This window comes from Rhinopithecus bieti, unplaced genomic scaffold (assembly GCF_001698545.2).
Source record: "Rhinopithecus bieti isolate Rb0 unplaced genomic scaffold, ASM169854v2 scaffold_61533, whole genome shotgun sequence".
Classification (NCBI taxonomy): Eukaryota; Metazoa; Chordata; class Mammalia; order Primates; family Cercopithecidae; genus Rhinopithecus; species Rhinopithecus bieti.
The window spans coordinates 660,628-671,016 of NW_016823925.1; the positions used below are offsets into that span (position 1 = coordinate 660,628).

At 53.7% G+C, this 10,389-nt stretch overlaps 1 protein-coding gene across 1 annotated transcript in view; it reads right to left on the bottom strand.

Moving 5' to 3' along the window:
* The window catches only part of F2 (coagulation factor II, thrombin), a 20,421-nt gene extending 11,905 nt beyond the window's left edge, over positions 1 to 8,516 (bottom strand). The window contains exons 1-9 of the mRNA XM_017861983.1: positions 8,342 to 8,516; positions 7,796 to 7,959; positions 7,107 to 7,131; positions 6,813 to 6,863; positions 4,013 to 4,118; positions 3,780 to 3,916; positions 1,113 to 1,427; positions 661 to 789; positions 451 to 577 (exon numbers count right to left, since the gene is read on the bottom strand). Of these exons, the coding sequence (XP_017717472.1) occupies positions 451 to 577; positions 661 to 789; positions 1,113 to 1,427; positions 3,780 to 3,916; positions 4,013 to 4,118; positions 6,813 to 6,863; positions 7,107 to 7,131; positions 7,796 to 7,959; positions 8,342 to 8,420 (1,133 nt within the window). The 5' untranslated portion in view covers positions 8,421 to 8,516. The remainder of the gene's footprint in view (positions 1 to 450; positions 578 to 660; positions 790 to 1,112; positions 1,428 to 3,779; positions 3,917 to 4,012; positions 4,119 to 6,812; positions 6,864 to 7,106; positions 7,132 to 7,795; positions 7,960 to 8,341) is intronic.
* Positions 8,517 to 10,389: the final 1,873 nt, after the last annotated feature.

The window sequence follows — 10,389 nt, forward strand, 5'->3', positions numbered from 1 at the left end:
GATCACTTGAGGTCAGGAGTTCAAGACCAGCCTGGCCAACATGGCGAAACCCTGTTTCTACTTAAAATACAAAAATTAGCTGGGTGTGGTGGCGCAGGTCTGTAAATTCAGCTGCTCAGGAGGCTGAGGCAAGAGAATCGTTTGAACCTGGAAGGCAGAAGTTGCAGTGAGCCGAGATCACAGCAGTGAGCCGAGATCACAGCAGTGAGCCGAGACTGCAGCATTGCACTCCAGCCTAGGTGACAGAGCAAGACTCCATCTTAAAAAAAAAAAAGAGAAGAAGAAGTAAATAACCCATCTCATGTGGCTGCTGTGCGGAGTTGGTGGGATCCTGGATGCTCAGCTGTTGTCATCTGTAAAGCCCGGGCATGTGGGCAGGGCCTGAGGGTGGGGGGCCAGCAGCACACCTGCCCCCAAGAGTGAAGGGTGGCACAGGGATCCGGGACACACCAAGGTGACATGCCGATCTCTGCATCCCAGCCCTCCACAATGCGCCCGTCGATGTAGGATTCCAGGAGTTCTCCTTCAGTTTTGTCCTCCAGCGACTTCTTCTCAAATAGAGGTCGCAGCCCACAGTCTGCAGAGCAAGCCAAGCGGTGAGGGGCAAGTCCTGGCCACCAGCCCCACAGCCCCGTGTCCCTCGGATGCCTACTACCTCACCTGCTTCTCCCAAGCCGAAGGTCCTCGGATCGAAGAAAGTCTGGTACTCACTGGTGGCGGTACGCCCTTCGATGGCCCTGTCTGGGTCCTCACCCAGCCCATCTCCTGTCTCCTCATCCACGGCCTCCTCTGTTGGGACCCGGGCACCGGCTGGGACTTGGCTGGGCCATTCCTCACCCATCCCCTAGATCCCCCCAATTCCCCTATGGGCCTTGGAGGCCGTTTGGTGCAGAGGTTAAGCGTGCATGCACAGTTGGGCTACTAGGCAATAACCTCCTGGGGCCTCAGTGTACTTATCTGTGAAATGGGCACAGGACCTTACCCCCTACCTGGTTACTGTAAGGCTGTAATGAGCACACTCAATGTGGTAAGTGTTCGGTAAGCAGAAGCAACTGTTGTTATTCCCACCAGGATTTGTCCCTGCATCTCAGGCCCCTACCCAGGTAGCTCACCACAATAGTTGAGGTCGCAGTACTCAAAGTCACCAGGCTTCCCAGCCACATAGCACCACACGCCCTCCTCATCCCCGTCTGGGTTGCGGCAGAAGTTCTCCACCAGCTGCACGGCCGAGTTGAAATCCTGGTGCTTGCTCAGGGCCTTGGCCTGCGCGCTGGCCCAGGCTAGGCAGGGGAGCCCATGTGTGGTCACTGCCAGGCTCCCCTGGTACTGCCGCCCCCGATCAGGCACACACTGCTCCGATGGAGGTGACAGATTCTCACTGGCGCCTCTGGAGCGTGGAGTCATCGCTACAGTGACTTGATTCTGGCCTGGTGGGTGAGGGGTAAGGAGGCAGCAGAGTGAGTGAGACCACACATGGACCAGAACAGAGAGGGATGTGAACCCCGGTCTTGCTGCTTTCTGCCTGTGTGACCTCAGGTTACTTAACCTCTCTGGGCTTCTGTCTGTCCGCCTTTAAAGGGGTTACTAATGCCACTCTTGCAGGCTTGTTGAGAAGATTAAACAAAATATACAGCGTGTCTGGCACATAATAAACCAGAGATAATAACCGGGTTTGGCCTGCTGGGCTACCTGTAATCAACTGGTAGTGGCTGCCTGGGGCTGCTGGAGGAGTCTGTGTTTTTATGGTGGCACAGCAGGAAGCTTGCTGGGATCACTAAGCTGTTCACCTGGATAGGTCAATTTCTGCAAGCCTGCAACTTATTTATCATCAGAGTGTGCGCATGTGTATGGGGGTTGGGGGGTAAATGGTAGCTGTTTTTGTTAGGATAAACTTGCTATAAGACCAATCCCAGGGGCCAGCTGCAGTAGCTTACACCTGTAATCCCAGAAATTTGGGAGGCTGAGCAGGGCAGATCACCTGAGATCAGGAGTTTGAGATCAGCCTGGCCAATATGGAGAAACCTGTCTCCACTAAAAATACAAAACTTAACCAGGTGTGGTGGCATATGCCTGCAGTCCCAGCTATATGGGAGGCTGAGGCAGGAGAATCGCCTGAACCCAGGAGGTGGAGGTTGCAGTGAGCCAAGATTGTGCCACTGCACTCCAGCCTGGGTAACAGAGTGAGACTCCGTCCAAAAAATAAAAATAAAAAAAAAAAGCTGGGCACGGTGGCTCACCCCTGTAATCCCGGCACTTTGGGAGGCCGAAGTGGGAGGATCACGAGGTCAGAAGTTTGAGATCAGCCTGGCCAACATGGTGAAACCCCGTCTCTACTACATAAAAAAAATTAGCCGGGAGTGGTAGCGCACACCTGTAATCCTAGCTACTCAGGAGGCTGAGGCAGGAGAATTGCTTGAACCTGGGAGGCGGAGGTTGCAGTGAACTGAGATTGCACCACTGCACTCCAGCAGCCTGGGCGAGGGAGTGAGACTGTCTCAGAAAGAAAAAAAAAAGACCAACCCCAGCAACCAGCAATGGACCCGACAGGGATGCCTAGAGAACAAAGAATACCAACCCATGTTTGTGGACTGGTAACCGGCACAAATTCTTTACCCTGGCTGCATCCACATCCTTTGCTCTGTGATTTTACAGGCTGAAGTGTAGTTTAACTCTTGACCCTAGCCTTGAACATACACTTGCTCTGGCCAATGGAACGTGGGCAGGGCTGACTGTGCCTGTTCTGAGCCTAGGCCTTCAGGACAGAAGATGCTTTTCTGTTCATTGTTTTCTGTGTCTGTCATCAGCATAAGAAGAGTTTTTCCAGGTACTGCTGTCTTTCAGCCTCAGCCCCAGCATGAACGCACGTGGAGCAGATCTAGGCCCAACACTCAACGAGGAACCAGGCTCAGCTGGACCCATTATTTGAATCAGAGCCACCCAGCCAGGGCCAGCCTCTGTCAGTTGACTCTACAGACGCATCAGCGAGTGCAGCTGAGATCAGCAGCGCCACGCCCGCCAACCCTCATGGGAAAAAGAAATGCTTATTGTGGTCTGCCTTGGGGAAGGGTAGCTGTAGCTACTTAACACACCAGGGAAAATAATAATGACAATCCTGCAGGGCCAAACTGCACAAGGCTTGCTCTGTGATACTCAGAACAGGGCGTGTGGACTGAAATGGCTACGGAGGGCTTCCCGGAGGGAGGAGTGCCTTGATCAGAAAGGAGGCATGTTTGGAACGAGCCACAGCCTGGACCATAAGGAAGTCAAGAGTGGGAAGCGGGAGGAGGAGGCTGGTAGATCCCCGACTCAGATCCCGATTCCCTGACTTCACTGAGCAACAGGCACAGATATGATCTGAATGACTGATGCCAGCTCTGAAGGTGGTCAGCATCTTTTTTTTTTTCTTTTTTTGAAACAGAGTTTTGCTCTTGTCACCAAGGCTGAAGTGCAATGGCACGGTCTCAGCTCACTGCAACCTCCGCCTCCCAGGTTCAAGCGATTCTGCTGCCTCAGCCTCCTGAGTAGCTGGGATTACAGGCACCCGCCACCATGCCTGGCTAATTTTTGTATTTTTAGTAGAGATGGGGTTTTGCCATGTTGGCCAGGCTGATCTTGAACCCCTGATCTCAGGTGATCCACTTGCCTCAGCCTCCCAAAGTGCCGGGATTACAGGCGTGAGCCACTGCGCCCGCCAGCATTCTTGGTTCCCATCCCAGGCTGCCAGGCCCCATGAAGCCCCCGGGCCTTGACCATGGGCCACCCCCCTGCCCCCAGCTCACCACAGACGGGGATGCTGCATTCCTCCCTCCTCACAGTGGGGTCTGTAGTGTAGCACCAGGGTCCTGTGGTGCTGCCGTCGGGGTTGCGGCAGAAATTCTCCTGCAGGTCGGCCCCGGGATGGGTGGTGGAGTTGATTCTGGAACAGGAAATTGCCCAACAGGAGGCTGTTGCGCACGAGATATCCTTGCTCCCTGTTCTCAGCCCCTGGTGGGAAGGCCGGCCCCTCACTCACTCAGGCTTATGTGGGTAGCGACTCCTCCATAGCTGGCACTCAGTGCCTGACCAGGTGATGTTCACATGTCCTCGGTAGTTCATACCCAGACCCTCAGCACAGTTACCTGCGGAGACCTCACCCCGGTCAGCCTTGGAGCCTGGGGACTTATTTCCTCTCTCCCAGCAAAGTTCTGTCTATCCCCCGCCTCCAAGCTCATGCAGGTCCACAATCCTTAACCTGCATTCACCCAGCCCCTCCTCCTCTGCATCCAGCAGTTCTCCCATTCACTCAACAGTGGCTGCCAAATATTTGCTGAGTGCCTACCATGTGACAGGCACTGTCGGGTGCTCAGCACACATCAACCAATAGGACAGTCACAGCCCTGCCCTCATGGAGCTGTGGAGCTTCCATTCAGTGGCTTCTCTTGGCCAGCAGGATGAAAAAGTGACCAAGGCCTTTTCATCTGGCCCTGGTCTACCTGTCCCTGCTAGCTTGGCTCCTCATGCCTCTGGGTCTTTCCACGGGCTGTTTCTTCTGCCTGGAATGCCCGCTTGTTCATCCATGCATCCCACCAGGCCAGGCAGAACTCTGCCTCTCCTGGGAAGTCATCTCTCGTTCTTCTGGCAAACCAGACACTCATTTTCCTGTGTTCTCTTGGTGCCTTAAACGGAACTTTTCTTGCAATCACTTTATTTAATTATTTATTTTTTGTTTTTATTTATTTATTTTGAGATGGGGTCCTGCTCTGTTGCCCAGGCTGGAGTGCAGTAGCACGATCTCAGCTCACTGCAACCTCTACGTCCCAGATTCAAGCAATTCTCCCCCCTCAGCCTCCCTAGTAGCTATGATTAAAGGCACGTGCCAACATGTCCCAGCTAATTTTTGTATTTTTAATAGAGGTGGGGGTTTCACCATGTTGGCCAGGATGGTCTCGAACCCCTGGCCTCAAGTGATCCGCCCACCTCAGCCTCTCAAAGTGCTAGGATTACAGGCTTGAGCCCACCCGGCCGCAGTCACTTTAATATTTTGTATTTTTGTTCTCTTTTGAGATTGTGAATTCCTTGAAGGCAGAGACTGTATTTGATTCTCTTAAAATCCCCAGCACTTGATATAGTACCTGGCACATAGCAGGAACTTTGTAAAATATCTGTTGAGTATGTAATTTAACAAATGAGGCCGGGCGCGGTGGCTCACGCCTGTAATCCCAGCACTCTGGGAGGCCGAGGCTGGTAGATCACCTGAGGTCAGGAGTTCATGACCAGCCTGGCCAACATGGTGAAACCCCATCTCTACTAAAAAATACAAAAAATTAGCCGGACATGGTGGTATGTGCCTGTAATCCCAGCTACCCAGGAGGCAGAGGCAGGAGAATTGCTTGAATTTGCTAGGAGGAGGTGGCAGCGAGCTGAGATTGTACTGCGGCACTCCAGCCTGGGCGACAGAGCAAGACACCATCTCAAAAAAAAAAAAAAGGGCTGGGCGCGGTGGCTCACGCCTGTAATCCCAGCACTTTGGGAGGCCGAGACGGGCAGATCACGAGGTCAGGAGATCAAGACCATCCTGGCTAATACGGTGAAACCCCGTCTCTAAAAAATACAAAAAACTAGCCGGGCGAGGTGGCGGGAGCCTATAGTCCCAGCTACTCGGGAGGCTGAGGCAGGAGAATGGCGTAAACCCAGGAGGCGGAGCTTGCAGTGAGCCGAGATTGTGCCACTGCACTCCAGCCTGGGCTACAGAGTGAGACTCCGTCTCAAAAACAAAAAAAAAAAAGAAAGTACGGCAGCCAGGTGCGGTGGTTCACACTTGTGTTGAGATGGGAGAATTGCCTGAGCCCAGGAGTTCAAGACCAGCCTGGGCAAAAAAGGAAGCCCCTGTCTCTTACAAATAAACAAACAAATAAACAAATAAAGAGTTCCAAGTCATGGAGCCTTTTGTCGTGCTAAAGGTACCTTCAGAATGCAGTGCAGGAGGGAGGGTGCTCCCTGAAGTCTCAGCAAAAGTGGCGACATTTGAAGCAGTCCTTGAAGGACAGGGAAGTATTCAGTGGGTGGTGATGGTTGCTCCAGAGGAAACCGACAACATACGCAAGGCCAGGTGCTAGAAACACCTTGGCGCGCTTAGGGAAGTCCTTGGTGTCAGAGCAGCCGGGGGTTTGGGTCCCCGTTTGGTGCAATGACACCTAAAGCTAGAAGGGGAATGTGACATCATCAGAGCTCTGACTAGGTTGGGGCAGAGACTCGGGTCAGGCAAAGGAGAATGAAGCCTTAAACATGAATTCATGGCCAGGCACAGTGGCTCACATCTATATTCCCAGCACTTTGGAAGGCCAAGGCAGGTGGATCACGAGGTCAGGAGTTCAAGACCAGCCTGGCCAACATGGTGAAACCCGGTCTCTACTAAAAATACAAAAATTAGCCAGGCATGGTGACGGGCACCTGTAATTCCAGCTACTTGGGAGGCTGAGGCAGAGAATTGCTTGAACCTGGAAGGCAGAGTCTGCAGTGAGCTGAGATCGTGCCACCGCACTCTAGCCTGGGCGACAGAGTGAGACTCTGTCTCCAAAAAAAAAAAAAAAAAACATTAATTAATCCATTCATTCATTCATTCATTCATTCATTCGTTCCTCCAACTTGAATCATCTTACTGCATGCCAGACACAGAGCCAGGTACAAAGACACCTCTTGACCCCAGGAATGGGAGCAATGTCAGACACTGGGGACCGCCTCGGCCTCCACTTGCCACACTCCAAACCCACCCCGAGCTCTTCTCTCGGGCTCCCCTCCATGTCCTGACCCCCAACCCCGTGTCAGTTGCTCACCTTCCAGACACGCAGCAAGCGTATCTCGAGACGTCCTCGCCGTCTCACAAGCTGGAAAAGACCCAGGTGTTTACCCTTGGGATTGGGGTATGGCCAGGATGGGCTGGAGTCAAGGGTGGATGGGATGTTGGTGAGAAACAGAGAGATGGATGGACAGATGGGAGGGACGGAGGAAGGAGTGGGGAAGGGGTGGACAGGTGGATGGCTGTGTGCAGCAGAAGATTCTCCAGGTAGAATTCTCTCACTGGGGTCCCCAGGCCTCCCTTCCTGGGGCAAATCCTTCCCGGTGCTCACCTGTGTACTTGGCCCAGAAAGCGTCCTGAAAAACAAGGGCTGGGAGTGAGGCTATGGCAGCTCCTGTTTTGTGTTTAGTAAACGTTATGTCTCCTCCTCACACTTTCCTTTACCCTGGTCACGCAGGGGGCAGGATCTGGGGAGGTTTGTGGCAGAGTTTCCTACTTTTGTTTCCAAAAGGAGAAGAATATTTGAGGATAGGGGAGTTTCTCCAACACACACACCGAGACTGAACAAGAGGGGGAGATGGGAGGAGAGGAGGCCGTGGGACCCTGGCAGAGCCCTACAGACAGGGAAGGTGACACAGAGCTCCAGGAACACTGAGTCTTGAGTCCGGGGCTTGGAGGCCTCCCCAGAGTCCCACCCCTCAAGGGTGGTGCAGGAGGCTGCCGCTGAGGAGGCCATGTGGACACAGAGCCCCAGGGCAGGCAAATGTCTGAAGACTGTGGAGGCCTCCCCACATCATGGAGCCACACAGGACCCCGGAACCTTGACAGAGTCCAGGCACAGGGACCCCCAGGAAAGGCTGAGGCCGTTCCTCTAGCCAGCCTCGTGAGGAGGGGCTCAGAGTTGAAATGAAGCTGTGAGCGGCGAAGGGGCTGTGGCGTTCCTCGCTTGCTTCTCTGTGGAAGTGTCTAGAGTTGGGCCCGCTCTGAGGCCCTGGAGCCGTCCAAGCAGCCCAGGCTCACCGTGGCCGTGGGGGACTCCAGAGCCTCGAAGGCCTCCTCGTAGCTGCACGTTTCCTCCACGCACTCTCGCTCCAGGTTGCCCTTGAGCACCTCCTCCAGGAAGATGCTGTTGGCTCGCCGGACCCGCTGGAGTAGCGACAGCGCTTGCTGAGGAGCCAGGAACACTGCAGTGGGGGGGTCATGGGACAGCGGCCTCAGGAGCAGGTGGTCTTGGCCATTGCGGGGGCAGGAAGCAAGCCCGCCCTCCCCTGCTGGCTTCTTAGAGCGGCTGTCTGGGCTGGTGGAAGTGCCTGGAAGGCTGCTAAATGTGGCCCCCTGTGCCCCTCCTACACTGCCCCTTGCCCCCAGCCTGCTCCCCATATTGGAAGAGAGAAGCAGCCCTTCTCTTTCCAGCCCTGAGCTCCTGACTTCTTCCCCAAGCTGGCCGCCTGGGGCTGAGACCTACCTAGGGGCCAGCTCCGTGTGCTCTGTCCAGCCAGGAGACCCAGGCCCATGGGCCTACACCCCAATCCTCCAGCCTGTTCCAGCCTGCAAGCACCCCCTTACCATGCTGGCTGTGCACAAGGCTACACAGGGCAGCCAGGGCCAGGCAGCCAGGCAGCTGCAGGCCTCGGACGTGCGCCATAGTGTGTCAGCTCCTGGGTCACTGAGGAATTGTCTGTCCTGACCCCTCTGGGTTAATGTTGAACTAACATGAAGAAATCAGCGGAGAGGGTGAGGTCAGAGGGTCAGGGCCATGGGGACGGGTGGGTAGATAGTCCTCCTATCTACCCGTGCCATCTGAGAGGACAGGTCCTTCTGGGACCAGGGATGGATGGTCTAGGAGGAGTCACAAAAAAAGGTCACTGTCACCCCCATCTCCCACCCTCTCTCTCTGAGACTTAGCCCATTCTGGCCAGTGGGGCTACGAGACTTTCCTGGAGCTCCTTCCAATCCTAACATACAGTGGTGGTTGCTTTTCATCTCTGCGTGCAACAGTTTCCTCATCTGTACAATGGGAATAATACTTTGTTGCAAGGACTAAAGGAGATTAGGAATGGAAAGCCATGGAATATTGTAAGTTCTTAATAATCAGATCTGCGCATATAGGCCAATGTGGGGGTTTGTGTAATCACAATACACAGATATCAAAAATAGAGACAAAGATAAAAGGTGTGGCCTGATGGAAGTTGCCCCTCGCCTTGGGATGCACCAGGAATAGGAACAGCCAACATTTGCCCAAGCCTCTCAGCCACTGGAGGAGGGGCCCATTTCTCCCCCTTCCTGTCTGGGGTGCCTGGAGGTGTGTTTGTGTGTGGCAGCTGCCTGGGAGGAGGAGTCAGGTCCAGGGACTCTTGGGCCTTTGGTCTATCTTCTGTCACCTCCCAGGACCTGCGCCTGTCCTGGAATAAGGGCTACTCCAAATCCCTGGGTCTCCACTGCATGGCCCTCCTTCTCTCTGGCTGCCTGCCCCAGGCCAGGCCTAGCGAGGCTTCTGGTCCTACCCTGCCTTCCACCCAGCCCTACTCCTGTCCCTCCCCTGCCTTCCACCCAGCCCTGCTCCTGTCCCTCCCCCATTTCCTGTTTGTGGTACCCAAAGCAAATATTAGTCCTGGGTCTAAGTAGGGCAGAGGGACAAAGAGCAGGAACATGGGGAGGCACAAGTTCTCGCCTCGCCTCACCTGTCCTTTGGGCCCAGCTGTTTGGGGTCTAGACCAGGTCATGTGTGGGAACAGGGAGTGTTGGCAGAAAAACTGGGGACCAAGACTCCCATAAACACCTTAATTCCTGGAAGGCCCATTTCTTATATATTTTCATATACATATTTTTAGGCCAGGCACAGCGGCTCACACCTGTAATCCCAGCACTTTGGGAGGCCAACAAGGCAGGATCGCTTGCGGCCAGGAGTTTGAGACCAGCCTGGGCAACATAGCAAGACCCTCATCTCTACCAAAAAAAAAAATTAAAAATTAGCTGGGAATGGTGGTGCATGCCTGAAGTCTGAACTACTGAGGAGGCTGAGGCAGGAGGATCACTTGAGCCCAGGAGTTCCAGGCTGCAATGAGCTATGATTGCACCACTGCACTCTAGCCTGGATAACAGAGTAAGACCCTGTTTCTTTTACTTTCTTTTCTTTTTTCTTTTTTTGAGATGGAGTCTGGCTCTGTCACCCAGGCTGGAGTGCAGTGGAACAATCTTGGCTCACTGCAACTTCCATCTCCCTTGTTCAAGTGATTCTCCTGACTCAGCCTCCCAAGTAGCTGGGATTACAGGCATGTGCCACCACACCCAGCTAATTTTTGTATTTTTAGTAGAGATGGGGTTTCGCCACGTTGATCAGGATGGTCTCGAACTCCCGACCTCAGGTGATCTGCCCACCTACACCTTGGCCTCCCAAAGTACTGGGATTATAGGCTTGAGCCACCATGCCTGGCCTCAGTGAGACCCTGTTTCTAAAAAAATAAATTAAAATAAAAATAGAATAAATAAAATTAAATTAAATACAAATATATATTTTGGGTTTTTGTTGTTGTTGTTTTGTTTTGTTTTATTTTTTAGAGACGGAGTCTCACTCTGCCACCCAGGCTGGAGTGCAAATAGCGAGATCTCAGCTC